General features: G+C 38.0%; 1 protein-coding gene across 1 annotated transcript in view; it reads left to right on the top strand.

Annotated features, from left to right (window-relative positions):
- Window positions 1-16,044, top strand: part of syne2a (spectrin repeat containing, nuclear envelope 2a) — a 129,392-nt gene that overhangs the window by 13,212 nt on the left and 100,136 nt on the right. Inside the window, exons 15-28 of the mRNA XM_074684749.1 lie at window positions 658-842; window positions 989-1,141; window positions 1,218-1,346; window positions 2,367-2,438; window positions 2,536-2,703; window positions 3,972-4,130; window positions 4,216-4,803; window positions 5,054-5,188; window positions 7,306-7,458; window positions 7,608-7,774; window positions 8,069-8,375; window positions 11,537-11,652; window positions 13,341-13,491; window positions 14,852-15,636. Coding sequence (XP_074540850.1) covers window positions 658-842; window positions 989-1,141; window positions 1,218-1,346; window positions 2,367-2,438; window positions 2,536-2,703; window positions 3,972-4,130; window positions 4,216-4,803; window positions 5,054-5,188; window positions 7,306-7,458; window positions 7,608-7,774; window positions 8,069-8,375; window positions 11,537-11,652; window positions 13,341-13,491; window positions 14,852-15,636 — 3,268 coding nt within the window. The remainder of the gene's footprint in view (window positions 1-657; window positions 843-988; window positions 1,142-1,217; window positions 1,347-2,366; window positions 2,439-2,535; window positions 2,704-3,971; window positions 4,131-4,215; window positions 4,804-5,053; window positions 5,189-7,305; window positions 7,459-7,607; window positions 7,775-8,068; window positions 8,376-11,536; window positions 11,653-13,340; window positions 13,492-14,851; window positions 15,637-16,044) is intronic.

The raw sequence follows: 16,044 nt of genomic DNA, 5'->3' as shown, positions 1-16,044 counted from the left end.
TCCTTTGCTCTGTGATATGAGCTGTTTTGTGTCCCTCCTCATCCTGATTCACTCAACTTAAGAAAACACATGCAAAAACACAAAACACAATCAAATTGAGAAAACATCTTCATCAATTTGACAACATGTACACAGCATTTAGAAAACATGCGGCAATCACCTCAACACAACATGGTAGAAAAATGCACTGGAAATACACCACAACACAACAGAAGTGTTTCCAGGGGACACTTAAAAGTGATGCACAAGTCCTGATATGCTTGTTGTTGCTGCAGATTTTTAGTCAAAGGTCTATCATGGTTTTCTTTCTATCAGTTGTGTAGTAAAATGAGATAAAAGTAAGTGTTTTTGATTTATTCCACATCAACAAGTGTGGGGAAACATCTGGCCTTGCACCAGTTAGCATTGACATCCTACAGGCTGCTAAAAGCTGATTTTACATGTAAACAATGCGGCCATGGTTACATGTTGGATCTCAAGACAAACAAAGGAGCAAAAATAATAAAAACGTCACTGAAGACAAAACCAGTTTGGTGTCCATGACTAACAAATGAGCCATACAAAGTAATGACCCTATCCAAATCCAAGAAATAGAAGAAAAAGTGCAATACTTAATAAGGAGTTTTTTGTATTTATGGATATTTTTCTCTCCTCCAGGTGAGGATTCCCAGCTCATCACTCGCTGTATAAAGGAGGCAGAAAGTGAAGCTGAGTTTATAAAACAGACTGTGACAGCTGTCAGAGGGACGATGGAGAGGGTGGCGTCTTCCTGGGAAACCTACAACAGCTGCTTGTCGTCTTTGCAGACCTGGCTGGCACAGGAGACAGATCTGCACGACCAGGTACCTCAGAGTGTTTGAACAGAAACTGGCAAAGGATACTTCCAGTGTCGTCATGTGTTGATAAAAAAGTTCAAAGGCCAGTGCGTAATACAATGCGGGTCACTCCTTTAATTGGTGATCTATTAGACTCTTCATTTGTTTTGCAGGATATGAGCGAGTGGACATCACGCCAGGCGAAGCTAAACGAGGCGGGGAACGTTCTCATTGAAGTGACAGAATCCTCCACCAGCCTCGCCCTGGCCGAGCAGCTCCGCAGAGTCAACATGCAGTGGGCTGAGTGCATGAAGAGGACTAAGTTTGTGAGTGACCCAGCTTCCTCTGATCCTCCCACAGGGTTTTTGTCTGATTATTCTCATTGATGCATGTGTCTTTCAGGAAGTACCACCAGAGCCCAGAGGAAGCCCCGTGTGTCTTCAAGCACTGACTCAGGAGGCCAGTCTGCTGCTCAGACAGCCGTTGGAGGTGTCCTCAGTCACTCTGAAGGCTAACAGACAGAAACTACAGGTGAGGAAAAACACATCATCACCCCATTAAAATGATAACCTCAGTCATTTTTTTTAAGTTTGTAGGAAAACACAAAAAAAATCCAAATACAGAGCATAAGATATTTATTAATTATTTCAATCAAAAAGGCCTTCACAGTGGATGACTGTTGACATGCAGAGAACATATATAAGCTTTATATATATATATATATCTATATATATATATATATATCTATATATATATATATATATAAAGTTTTGTTTTTATTTTTACTTTTTTACTTTTACTTATTTTTAATTTTGGCATTTTTGGTCCATAATTTCCAACATCCAGTTTTGACAACTTATTAAACCCTGACCATTAACTGTCCTTTGATTCCATAAAGCAAACTTAAAACGTAATTCATTTGAACCCAAACTGAACAAATGTCAGGTCAATCATATGCTGAGTAGGCATTCTCATACATATCCTACCAAAAAGCAAAAACATTTCTTTGATTTTAAAAATTTGAGGGGTGTTATTGCCTTGAGCTCATTTATGTTCGGTTAAAGAAATAAGCGGGCCAGCTAGGAATAGCTAGCAAGCTAGAAGTAGCTAAATTTGTAGTGTATTTAAAACTTGTAAAATTTAGACTATATTACTTCACAACATTATACCCTAACCTTTATGATAATAAACCCAATCACTCACCAGTTGAAACTGATTTAAGAATCATGTTTGCTGAAGTTTCGGTTTCTTTTTGAAGCAGCCGCCATCATGAAAGCTTGTTAAATTGCCCAAGTCACACATTTTATTCTAAATAATCCAAAATTTTGACTTAGGCTAGAAATAAAATGGCCTCAGTCACCCTCTTGACACATGTCATTGTCCTGTAGGGCATAAAGGGCATGATCCTGTTAGCTTAAGTTATAAGTGATTTTACCAGAGATGGACAGCATCATCAAGAGATGATTTAAGCCAAAAACTTATTGGGAACAGTTGTTCAATCTGTCTTTGTATAAATCAGTGAAGCTCTTCTTCTTCTTTTTTTTTTCTTAGATGCTGAGCAAAAAGATGACTGACTGGGACCTTTCATCTCTCAGTCAATCTAAAGACTCACAAATCCCTCAGGTGCAGTAAAGATGACCAAACTAGTCACTCCATGATGCTGTTTTCACAGGATAAAACTCAGGAGAGGTTCAGCTCTGATTTCTGAATGTGTCGACAGATGCTGGTCGAAGCAGAGCGGGCCTGTGGAGATCTGCACAGGGCTGCGTCTGGGCTGGAAGGCCGTCTGGCTGAACTGGATCGCTGGAGCACTGAGGCCCTGGACTGTTACCAGAAACTAAAGATGAAAGAGGAGAGAGGACGCCCTGCTCTGGAAACTACAGCCAAGGTCAGCGAGTTAAATTTTATACACCTTCATAAATGATTTCATCAATGAAAGAAACTGAAGTCTTAGCAGTAGTTAGTTGAAAGTGGCAGGATTTTTTGTTACTTGTTTGTAAACACAACATCCAAACTGGGCTCCTCTTCCTTGGATCAGTGCCAGCAGTAGCACACACCCACACTCACCAGCCCAGCAACCACCTGTAGCCTGAAGCTTGTCACGGGTATTTGACACATACCTGCTAAGTAGAAAGCCAACTCAAGTCGCTCTTCGTCCCATTCTGCTGCGCTCCAAGTTCCTGAAAGTCGATCCAAGCTTCACCTTGGTTTAGGAAAAAGCTGTATCTGTTTAGCGTTTTGGTTCACTTTTGTTGTCTTTCTCGCTCTGTGCTACATCCACTATCATAGCAGCTCTGATTAGCTTCCTAGGCACTCTGTGATTAGCTGATGTAGCCACGCTTACTCTTGGCCCAGAAACATCCAGACACAACCAAAACATCAACTTTCAGGCTTAAGGAGGGGGTTGAGGCAGACACAGGAACTGACACACATGTGGGAGACAATTAAGCAGAATTATTCCTATAAAAGTTTACCTTGTTTTTTTTTAAGGAAATTCTGAAGACTCCACCTTTAAGCTGTTTCAGGACAGCTGTTTTATATCACCGTTAGCATGCACAGAGAAAATAAGAATGTGTAACAACATACCGTTATTTTATTAACATAGTACAGATTTAATGTATTTTTTTCCTTGCTGTTTTTTTAAATTTTATTTTGCTTTTTGCGATTTTTTAATTTTTGTTTCATTTCTTTATTTTTTTGTAATTTTTTATTTTATTTTATTGTTTTTAATTTTGTAATTTTTTTTGTAATTTTTATTTTATTTATTTATTTTTCTAATTTATTAATTTTTATTTATAATTTTTTTAATTTTTTAATTTTGTAATTAAAAAATGTTTTTTTATTTGTATTTTTTTATTTATCTTTTTTATTTTATTTACTTATTTATTTTGCAATTGTTTATTTTTTTTTGTAATTTTTTTAATTTAATTTAATTTAATTTTACTTTTTTTATACTGTGCTTATGAAAAATGTAAACATATAGTTACAGCTGAAAACAAAAAAGAAAAATTAAAGAACTGTAAATATTGTATAAATTGTTGTATTATGATAAAAATTAAGTTAAAGAAAAAAACATGCGTCTGTTTCCAGGTCAGTTCCTGATAATAAAACTATTCATAAAAATCACATGACATGTTTTTTAATAATCTGTTTCAGGTGCTGGTTTCCCGAGGTTTGGAGCTTAAGACCCAAGTTATCTCTGAAGGCCAGGATCTTCAGGACCTTGTGGCCAGAGTGCAGAAAACCTCTCCTCTGCAGCACCTCAGCACCTCCAGCCTTCAGGACAGGATCTCTGAGGCGGTATCCTGCTGCCAGGTGAGTCAGATCAATATGTGGGTTCTTGTTTAGTTCCTGGGTCACATTTTTTCTTTATTTAACTTGTTACTGTTTCAATTTTTAGGAAATCCTTGAAATGTTCAGCTCCACTGAGATTAAGTCACCTGTCAGAAAACCTCACAGGACCCAGAATCCGCTGAAGACGGGATCAATTGTTGTGGCGAGAACGAAACATGTTGACCAGGTTGGGAATGTTCAGATGCAAAATCAGGATCCAGATCAGGATCAACCAACCATTGCTGTACCCCAAACCCAAATGCTGCCTCAGCCTTTAAAGGAACCTGTACCCAAGATATACTCTGAGTCCAAACCAGTGAGTCAGCCTCTGTCAGACTCCAAACCAACATGTCCAGCAAGTCCAGCTCTGCTGAAACATGGGACAAGTTCAGTCCAGGGGGACATAGAAAGCTCATCCACCCGACAAACAAACAAATTCAAAGTCAAGCTTCAAAGCCAACAAAACGCTCCACAGAGTGTGAAAAAACCTCCACTGCCACCAGCGATGGATCGCAGTGAGGTTCATTCAAAAGCCCAGTCCATGGCAAAGAGCAGACTGCTGAAGGCCAGGTCACACCTGCAGGGACGCATCCATCAGGCCATCAGGTTGTTTGGAGGCAGAGACCTGTCAGGGTCAGAGGCCAAGAGGAAACAGGTACGACTCTAACAAAGAATGATGAAGTGAGGCTTTAAACCTAGCTGTGGAGCCAGCTTGTTGCCACTTTGTTGCTTGTTATGACAACAAATCAGAGCTGCTTTTTATGTTGTAACATCCAGACTTTTGGAAACCAAAATCCTCCCTCAGAATTTCTTCCCCAATCTTCCAAAAGTTTGTGTTGTTTTGTGTTGTTTTGCTCTGTGTAGCTATCAGTCCTGTCTGTGCAGCTCTGTGTCTTTCTGTGCAGAGAGCTTTAAAGGTCCTGCAGCCTGCTGTCCTCGAGGAGTTCCTGGGTGCAGTCGAGGGTTTTGGGGCCTTTTGCACTGAGGCCCAAATCCAAGAACTGGTGCTGCTGTCTGACTCAGTCAGAAAACAGTGGGAGGTATGGAAGGGACTGAACATAGACTTACACACCTGCTGAAATGTTTGAGCCAATTCTGTCATAAGACAGGAAGATTTGGCTGAATTTTAACATTTTAATCAAAAAAATATTTAAGAAATTTACCTTTCATTATTTTATTTTATTTTACTTTTATAACAGGTGAAAATTGTAAAAATGACAAATTGTGTGCTTGGAAAGGTGACTTCTAGCAGGTTGTTTGACATCTCTCACATTTATCTCTTCAAATTAACTCCACTTCTGAGAGCTTAATTGTAGCCTAGCTTAACACAAAGACTTGAAAGAAACTGCTAACCTTGCTCAGGCTTATTTCAAGATAATTAGCCTTCCAGCTCCCACAGAGCTCCGTAGTAGCTTCTTATTAAAAAGATAGATAGAGATTTTATTCTTATTATTGTAGTCTTTCACTAAAAATCATTCTGTGTATTTAAAGAGGGGGTGTTACGCTTTCTCATATTTTAAAAAAAATGAATATAAATAGGCAATGCTGGATTTTTGTCTAAACCATCCGCAAAATTTTAAACTACTACATGTTAATATGGTTTCAACTGATCAAAACAACCATCCTTAAGAATACAACAAGATTCACAGAAGGCTGGCCAATCAGAGGGAAGGGGGTTTTTGGAGCAGGGAGCCTTAAAGAGACAGGGGGATCAAGGTGGGTTCACACTACAGGATAATGGGGCTAATTTTTTTCCCAATCTCCTCCTTACGATCAAATCAAGCAAAAGCCTGATTTTCTGGTGTCAGCAAATGTCATTGTGTGTGATTTTCCTGTGGTTTGGGGTGAGTTAAGACTGATTTGTCCGGTCAGAGCCAATGGGAAGGCCTCTGATTGAGAGATCGTTGATAATATAGTCAAGATTGTTTAATATTTGCAGCTAGAAATCCTGTAGTGTATAATGTCACATGTACCTTAGCAAAACAAAAAAAGACACGAGCTGACTCAGCTGACTGACCGAAGAGAAAGTGCGAAATTTATCTGTAATACTTAAAACGACTTAACACACTATTAACTCACACTGTAATGCAGACAACCCATATTCCGCCATCTCCATGACTTTTTCCAGAATAATTTCCCTCTTTGTGTTTCTGATTTTTTTTGTTTGTTGGTTTTTTTTTTTTAATTTAAGAGGCTGAAAACAATCATCATTGCTTCTTCTAGTTCAGGGGTCTGCAACCTTTACTTTCATAGGAGCCTTGATTAAAGTTGTTTTGGGGCCACAAAACCTTCTTTATCTTCTCAATAGGGATATAAAGTGCATAAAATTCTATAGATAATTAAATATCTAGGGAATAATTATCTTAATGAGACTTTTTAAAATTTATAAATTTATACATGGGGTGGCTAAGTTTTTTTTTAAAATAAATTTGCAAATATTTTTTAAAAATTAGAAATTAAGAAAATTAACACAAAATTGTAAAAATTTTGAAGTTTAAAAAAATCACCAAAAAAAATAAAAATTTGCAAAAGTTTTAATTTTTTGACTTTAAAGAAATTTCAAAAATATAAAATTAAATAAATTCGCTAAAAAATTTTAAACAATTTCAAAATTTTAAAAAATTGCAAAAATTAAAAAAAAATTGCAAAATTTCAATTTTCAACAAAAAAATAAATAAAAGTTTCCAAAAAATGAAATTACATAATTTAGCAAAAATTATTATTGTTATTTTTTTAATATATTTAAAAATATTTGCCCTTCAGTGCAGATCACACACGACAAGATCAGGACTCTGAATGTGTGAAGGTTTTGGGAGTCCTGTAATGTGTGCCAGCCTCTAGATAAGGTTTTAGATAAACATAGGTTGTTTTTTTTGTCTAATTGTAAATCACGTTTAATTGCTACAGGGGTGGACAGTATGATGTCTAAAAGAGTGCAATACCCCCTTTTTAAAACACAGCTTGAAATCAAATCCTCTTACATCTTAAAAAAATCTTTCACTCACAAAATGCTCAAAGTTTTTGTGCCGCCCTTATGTGGAAAAAGTTGGCACCCAAATCTCAACTATATCAGTATTTCCTTGTTTGCTTGTTTGCTTGTTTTATGGCGTGATAACTCCGCTTCACCTTTAAGTGTCTGCTTGTGTGTGTCTCTCAGGATGTGCGCAGAGAAATCGCAGCTTTTGTTCCCGTCTTACTGTCTCATGTCAAAGATGGGAAACAGTCATTTTCTGTGCAAAGTGAAAAACAAACTAACAGCCTGCACGAAGCCTCTCACACGACTGACCCTGACCGTGTGCTGCAGCAACAGGTATTTGCATAACTCTGTGACATTTGCATTAACATCTGTTGTGTGTGTGAGAGTGTGAGGAGCAGACCTTAGGTTTGGGAGAGCAGAAATCGAGTAGCTGGAGAAAAAAATTCACTTTCAGTTTCTCAGATGGTTGTGTTTGCTCTCAGGCCGTCGTGGATGAAGCTGCATCTGAGGAAGAACAAGCTGAATCTCTACATCGTCTGTGTGACGCGCTGACACCCACAGATTCCTCCTGCTTAACGACAGAAGCGCTGAAAGAGTCGGATGAAATACAAGAAGCACAACAAAGGGACACGATGCTGCAATCTGACGAGTAAGACCATAAAAAACAGGAGTAATTTAAGCTGTTAGGAACATTTCAGAATATTTTACAGATGTTCATTTTGAGAAGTTTGATTTAAATTAGTCAGAAAAAGAAATTATTGCTTCCTATGTTTTGAGTTTAAGCTGAACCTCATTGTTTCGTCCAAGCAGACAGCCTTTCCATTAAACATTTGTCACTCTGTAATCCTTCAAGTCTATTAATCTTAATGAGGCGCCTGCAGGACTGAGTGGGTCTAACTGTCCGACCCCGACGTCCCCCCTTACTGAACGTTTCTTAACTCAGCAGGGGACAGCAGCTCCGGGTAAACACCCCACTGAGAGCGACTGGCACGTTGGCCGACACTCAGCGGAGCCACAACCTCCCGCAGGAACAAAGCGTGGACGTCACTGTGTCAGCGCAGCCTCATGGTGATATCTACAGCATTCAACCTCAAGATGTCCCATCAGAGAGGGAAGACTACCTGGGACAGAGTAGAAGCTGGGCGTCTGGGAGGACTCTGAAACCTGCACTACGCGCCAAAGAGCAGCAGCTGACGGCTCGAGTGCTGAACGTCAGAGAGAGCGGTCAGACCGGCCAGGCTCACATTCAGGTACAAAGACAGGCGCTGAGACTCAGGCTTTGTTCTTTTTTATATAGGTTATATTTTTGGGCTTTTCTTTTTTTAATTAATTTATCTGGAATATGTAACAGTACACACTGGAAAAAACTGAAATCTTATCAAGTGTTTTTGTCTTATTTTGAGTAAAAATTGTCTTGCTATACTCAATATGATATGAGCCACATTCAACTGACCAGTCCAGAAAAAAATGTCTGATTTCAAGTTATATAAAGACAAAAATGAGGACTGAATCGCTCTTACCAAGTTAAAAATAAATCTACCAACGGAACAAGACAAAAATTTGCTTGTAAATTTGCTCAAAACTTGAATAACGTCTTAATACAAATAACTTTTCTCTTGTTCCATTGGCAGATTTTTCTTTGACTTGGTAAGAGCAATTCAGACCTCATTTCAGTCTTTAAATAACTTGAATGAAGACTTTGATTAAAAATCTCTGGACTGCTCAGGTGAATGTGGCTCATCTTAAGTCTAAAAAGACATTATCCACTGAAAATAAGACAAAAACACTTGAGGAGATTTCAGTTTTTTCCAGTGTACACTGCAAAAACTCTTTTATTAAACTCGATATGGGCCACATTTAACTTATTAGCCCGGAAAAATGTCTTATTTCAAGTTTATAGAAAGACAAAAATGAGGTCTGAATCGTTTGTAACAAGTAAAAGAAAATCCACCAAGAGAAAAAGAAAAATTCGTTGAAAATGTCCTCAAATTATTTAATAAAATTTAAAAAAAAAAAAATCTTCAAGTGTAACAAGAGGAAACTTTCCTGTATTAGGACATTTTTCTAGTTTAAAGGAAATTTTCCAGCATTTTTTTCTTTTTCCTTGGCTGAATTTTTTTTTTACTTGTTACAGCAATTTAGACCTTACTTTCGTCTTTTTATAAACTTAAAATAAGACCTTTTTCCAGGCTGATCGGTTAAATGTGGCCTATATCAAGTATAATAAGACAGTTTTTGTAGTGTACATTAGAAAAACTCAAATTTCGTCAAGTGATTTTGTCTTATTTTCAGTAGAAAATGTCTTTTTAGACTTAATATGAGCCACATTCACCTGACCAGTCCAGAAAAATGTCTTGTTTTAAGTTATATAAAGACAAAAATGAGGTCTGAATCAGCAGATTTAATTTCCTTGTTATAGCAATTCAGACAATTTTACAATTTAAAAAAAGTAAAAACACTTGGTGAGATTTTAATTTTTTGGCTTAACATGAGCCACATTCACCTGATCACTACAGAAAGATATATCTTATTTCAAGTTATTTAAAGACAAAAATGAGGTCTGAATTTCTTGTATCATGTAAAAAAAAAAATCTGTCAGTGGAACAAGAGAAAAGTTACTTGTATTGAGACATAGTTCAAGTTTCAAGCAAACATTTTAGCACATTTTTCTTATTCCATTGGCAGATTTTTTTTTATTTGTTAAAAGCAATTCGACGTCATTTTGTCTTTAAATAACTTGAAACGAGACATTTTTCTGAACTGATAAGTTGAATGTGGCCCAAATGGAGCGTAATAAGAAGAATTTTAGTTAAAATAAGACAAAAAAAATTGATAAGAATTTAGTTTTTTTGTGTATGCCTATGTTCATATACACGTATACATATGCATGCATACATACATACATACTTGCATACAAACACATATGCACCCACATATATTCATATACACATACGCACATTTAAATCAGCTTCTCTCCCTCTTATTGCTTTACATTATCATTTAATTATTGATAATAGTCATGAATGATCATTTCTCTCTGAACCCTATAATTAACATATTTTTGTATCTCATTTTGAACTGGTTGATTTTAGGACTTTGCTCGAGTTCCTCACCTTGATTTTTCAATAGCTTGACACCATTACTAGATATACAGAAGCTTTTTAAGGTTGTTCGTACATTTGTGATTTTGAAGTTGTGTTCCCCTCTTAATCGATAACCTCCCTCCTAAATAATAAATAATAAATAAGTTGTGGATATTTTCTGAATAGTCCTTATAGCTCTTTTCTGTAAGATAGTAAGTGACTGTAATGAAGTTTTATAGCACAGTAATGTAAACATGGTGCAAAGAGAATTATAATCCAATGATTGTTTGACTGTAAATGTTTGATGTGTGGTTTCCTAGTCAGCCTTTCATCCACTGTAATGCCAAGAAATTTATTTTTATGTACCCTCTCAATTTCCACCCTATCTACCAAGTGTTTTTGTCTTATTTCAAGTCAAAAATTATCTCATTATACTTGATATGAGCCACATTCAACTTATCAGTCCAGAAAAATGTCTTATTTCATGTTATTTAAAGACAAAAATGAGGGCTGATTTGCTTGAAACAAGTAAAAAAAAAATCTGCAAATCGAACAATTAAAAATTACAAGAAAATTTGTTTGAAACTATAATAATGTCTTAATACAAGAAAATTTTCTGTTGTTCCATTGGCAGATTTTTTTTTTACTTGTTACAAGTGACTCAGACCTCATTTTGTTTTTAAACTACTAGAAATTAGACATTTTTCTGAACTGGTCAGGTGAATGTGGCTCATATAAAAAGTCTAAAGTCCATCACTTGATAAGATTTCATTTATTTACAGTGTAATTCTATTTGCAAAGTTATGTTCACTGTTCACACATATAACATAAACCTGGTCCAACCTGCATTTAATGATAATTTAATCCAGTCAAACTGTTTTTAAATACGTCATTTATGACAGTTTTTACTTGTTTGATGTTTTCATCTGAACTAAAAATACTTCAACCACCTGGATACTTTGTACATGTCATGCATGCTTTGACGTCTCTATTCAAAGAGGATAGGTCAATGAATGAAGACAGGAGCCAGGGCAGAGAGCAGGTAGTGACATTTAGGAAATAAAGTGGGTTTCAATATCATTTCAGACCAATTTATTACATGAAAAGAAGTATGTATAAACGCAGAATTAAGCCAAGCACACAGGTCTCGTTTCCCTGAGCGTTGCTGGTCAGACTAAACCTCAGCGGTCTCCTTTGCTCTGAGTGACCTGTGGAAGACACAGCAGCAGCTGCAGGGTGCTAATCCTCAGTAATTGGATAGGCTCCCTGCTCAGTCTTTCCCTCCTTTCCTCACTGGACAGTTACTATGTGACTCTCCCATCTCCCAGGCTGTTGTCAGGGGCAACACTGTAGAGACCAAGCAGGAACCTGAGTGGACCGTCATCCCAGAGACGGGCGCCGGACCTCAGGATGAGCCCGGCTCTGAACAGGAAGCACTGGAACGGTAAAGTCTGTGTGTTTGGAGCACGTGAGAAGTTTCAACATAGACCTGAGGGATTAACAGCAGAACAAATCTTAATCTGAAATCTTATATTTCTCTGTCTTTGTCTGGAGATTTCCTACCACTGGCTTATTAGATGCTCAACATTTAACCGTCTTGATTTCAGTATGCAAACCTGTGAAATGTCCTCTGCAGGTACAGGAAGTGCAGCTCGGTGCTTCAGGCCAAGCTTCAGGAGAACAAACGACTTTTAGAAGATTTTATCTCAGAGCCAGTCACCGTTTCCAACCTGCAGAGCTACAAGAAGCAACTACAGGCGAGTCCTAACACCATCCTTTCACTTTACAGTTAAACTGTGCTTCATACATAACATAATCAGAACAAAACATATTCAAAACATCCTCTTAAAGCTTTATTTTACCCATGCTTCTTTGCCTCTTGGTGCCACAGTATCATGAGCTTGTAGAGTGAAACTGTAAAGGATGTGATTGGCGTTTAATCCTCTCCTGACAGACTTCAAAACAGGACACAGACGCCCTGTGGTTGGACTTTGAGCGCCAGCGCTCCGTGCTGATTGGCAGCAGAGATAAAGGTGAAGCAGAGGAAGAGTGGGAGCAGCTGACTCAGCAGTGGACAAGTCAACAAATGTGCTTACAGAGCAGGTAGAGTACAGCTCTTTAAAGGGATAGTTTTTTTTTTTGATTGGGGTTGAATGAGGTACATGTTACTTGTAAGTGTATTAGACACGTGGGGATGCAAGCGGCCTGGGAGGTTGAGCTACACACCTCTGCAGAGAGGGTCAGGGCTTACCTGTAAGTTTTCTTATTTACTGTTGGTGTAAGATCTCGAGATCTCTTAAGGTTATATCTCTTACTACTCACAGGTACCTAAATACTTGAAATCCAAAAAGAATGGCTGTTCAGGAATTTTTAATACTCGTTAGTAAACACAACATTCAAACTGGGCTCCTCCTCTTTGGCTCAGTGCCAGCTGCAGCACACTCACTAGCCCAGCAACCACCTGTAGCATTGCGTTTCTATGTGAGACTCGAGAGCCATGCACCTGACTTAGCATGTTAGCACAAGCTAATCACAGGTGTTGACACATACCTAGTTAGAAGAATGCTAGCTTGCGTAGCTCTTCATCTTGTCCCTGTTAGCAAGTGAAAGTCAAGCCCAGCTTCACCCTCGTTTAGGAAAAAGCTTTATCTGTTTGTTCGTTTCGTTTCCTCCATGCTACATCCATTATCATAGCTGCTCAGATTAGCTTCCATTCGCTCATTAAGACACAAAGTCAGTTGACCACTGCGCTGTGATTGGCTGAGGTAACCACGCTTGCCCAGAAATGTTCGGATACAACCAAAAAAAAACAACATATAGGCTGAGGAGGGGGTTTGAGGTTGACACAGACACTGACACACATGTATAGTAACAGTTGACTTTTTATTTTTTAGGAAAATCCTGCAGATGTTACCTTTAAGGATCAACACACTTTAAGTTAATATATATATTTTTAAAAGGTTAATTAGTAGAAGAAGAACCACTGCAACTTGAGTCTTAAGTGTTAAAGTCTGAGCGTAGTCTAAGTCCAAGTCTAGTCCCCATTGTTAACGATAAATAACAGGAGTGCTTTCTGATTTAAAAACAATAATAAAAATGTATTCAAACTTTTTTTTCTTTGTCACATTTCAGGATGATGTCTGTAGAGAGTACTGCTGATATGTTGGAGTCTGCAGACGCTCAGATAGAACTGATAACAGAAAAACTGGACCGGATTATCAGACGACCTGTTGACATCTCCTCCTCTGCCCTGGCTGAACCTGGATTTTTATCGGCTTTACAGGTACAGTTTGGCTTTTTCCTCCAAATATTCAACATTTTTCTTTTGATTTGACCTCTTAAGCTCATTGTATTATTTTTTTCTGTTTTTTTTTCTTCTTTTAATTGTTTTTAAGTATTTTTTTCTCTTTTTTTCCTTTTAATTGTTTTTAAATATTTTTTCTCTTTTTTTCCTTTTAATTGTTTTTAAATATTTTTTCTCTTTTTTTCTTTTAATTGTTTTTATGTATTTTTTTTCTCTTTTTGTCTTTTAATTGTTTTTAAGTATTTTTTTCTCTTTTTTTTCTTTAAATTGTTTTTAAGTATTTTTTTCTAGCTGTTGAGGGATTATCAGTCTATGTCATCATAAAGATGTGCACTCATCTTGACCGTCGAAGCAGCGTGTAGCTCCTGTCATTACGACGAGTCAGCATTTTTTAAAACACTATCAGCATAAAAATGTATGATTTTCTTTGGTCAGTTTTAGAAACAATACTATACAACAGAGGCAACGTCTTTCAAGTTTTGACCGTCACAGAGCAACTCGTGTTTTGGAGGTAATAGCGACCATGCTAACTGGTGACTCGACAGTAGCATAGTCTGTAGTGGACAGCGTGGTTCCACCATTTCCAATTGTACGGTTTTGAATCCTAAAATACCCCCGTCACAGGCGCAGCCATTGGTAGTAAAAAAAAAACATTTTGTTTTTCTTTTGTGAGTCTAATCACTTCTTGACTCTCCCTCCCGATATATTTTACGACCCCCGAAAAAAAACAGCTGTCAATCATCATTAAACGTGATGTAAAACCTTGTTTTTAACCTCGTATAACTAATGAAAACGAAACTTTTCAGACAAAAAGAGGACTTCAATACAAGGCAGCCAAATGATATCTTCAAATCACCACAACAATCAGACATGAGAAACATTTCTACCAGGTGTATAAATTTTTTAAAGTTTGACCACAGCCCATCTGGAATGACTGGGGAGATGTTTTTGACCTATACTGCAGTCAGCCACCAGGGGAGCAGTTTTTGTGGTGACCTTACTTCTAGTCGAGCAAGATGACATTAATTTCTTGATAAATTCTACATTTGATCTTCAAAAGTAGCAGGATGAGACCTTTAGTCAAAAAAAACATGATTCAGTCATTTCACAGAATTAGTCAACAAAAAGACGAGGAGAACGTTTTGTCCACAGGGGGCGCCAGCACAAACCAAAAGTTCCTCACAGGAGCTGTTTCTGTGTGTTTTTCTTTATTTGATTATCTTTTATTAATACCATTTAGCCTCCCTTCTTCATCTCTTGTTAAACGTGGTTTTCAGATGAGGAAATGGTTATTCTTAAAACTACAGACACTAGCTGAATCCCTCTTTCTCTCACCCAGGACATCAACGACAGCCTGAACGCTGAACTGAAGAAACTATCTGATGAGGAACGATGGGGCCTGGAAGCCACATTCCCCTCCTCCCTTTACCACGCTCTCCAGAACAACATCCATCATCTGGAGCAGCTCAGGCAGCGACTGGAGAAGGTTCAGACGGCTGCCCGGGCCCTGGATCACTTCCTGGTCTCAGTGAAGGAAGTAAATGTAGAAATCCCTTCTCTGCTGGCAAAGCAGGAGGAAAACGAGGCAGACTGGGAGAGACGGCCTTGGCAGCAGAAGCTGCAGACGGCTGCAGAACAAGCTGACAGGACTCTGAAGGCCGCAGGGATGACTCTGAACATGGAGGGTCTGACGGTGAAGTGCAAGGATGTGGTGACTTCATTTTCTCAGCAAGCCGAGGAGAGGAGAAACGAGATCTTTCTGATTGAACAGGAGGAAAAACAAGAGGAGATACATCAGATAAAGATTGAGGAGGATTCCCAAGAGCAGGAAGAGGAAGAGGAGAATCTATCTCTAAATGTAACGGAGGAAGAGGCCAAAAAGAGCAGGCTGGAAGGAAATAACGAAACAAATGCACAAAGAGATAAAGAGCAAAGGACTTCAGCGTCTGAAAAAGCAAAGGATGGAAAAAGGAGACGAAGAAGAGGAAAGAGTAAGAAAGAGGAGGAGATGAAGGAGGGTTTGGTCCAGAGAAGAGCTGCTTTGTTGGGGGCACTGAAGGAGATCCAGGGAGCAGCTGAAGAGCTGGGGTTAAAGGAGCCGACGCTGCCTGCTCTGCAGCAAAGGTATAACGCTCAAAGCAGAAATGAAACTTGGTGCCTGGCTGATGTGGGGCGCTGAGTGTAAAACTTCAGTCAGAGTTTAAAAGGCATTATGTGAAGATTTGGTTCACTTTTCTCACATTTAGTTTGTTTTCCTTTTATCTGAGGCTAAGATATATGCAAAACAGAATGTTCTATGTTAAATCTAAATTCTAACGCTAAATGCCAAAGCTACATCTAAATATTTAATCTTAAAGCTATGGCTTACGCCCTCTCCGACAGAGCAAGAAGCCTCTGGAAGAAAATGTAACAAACAAGACAATCACCCCCCATGTAACACATGCTGGTAGCTTTTTTCAATTGGACCGGTGCAATCAAAAACCATGAATTAGCCGGCGAAGCATGTCTGGCGTTGCCACTGCCAGCTGATCA

The sequence above is a fragment of the Halichoeres trimaculatus genome, unplaced genomic scaffold, assembly GCF_033239565.1.
Source record: "Halichoeres trimaculatus isolate MK-OKI-2021-1 unplaced genomic scaffold, fHalTri1.1 fHalTri1_scaffold_13, whole genome shotgun sequence".
NCBI classification, from domain to species: Eukaryota; Metazoa; Chordata; class Actinopteri; order Labriformes; family Labridae; genus Halichoeres; species Halichoeres trimaculatus.
This window is presented reverse-complemented; position numbering and strand designations above follow the sequence as displayed.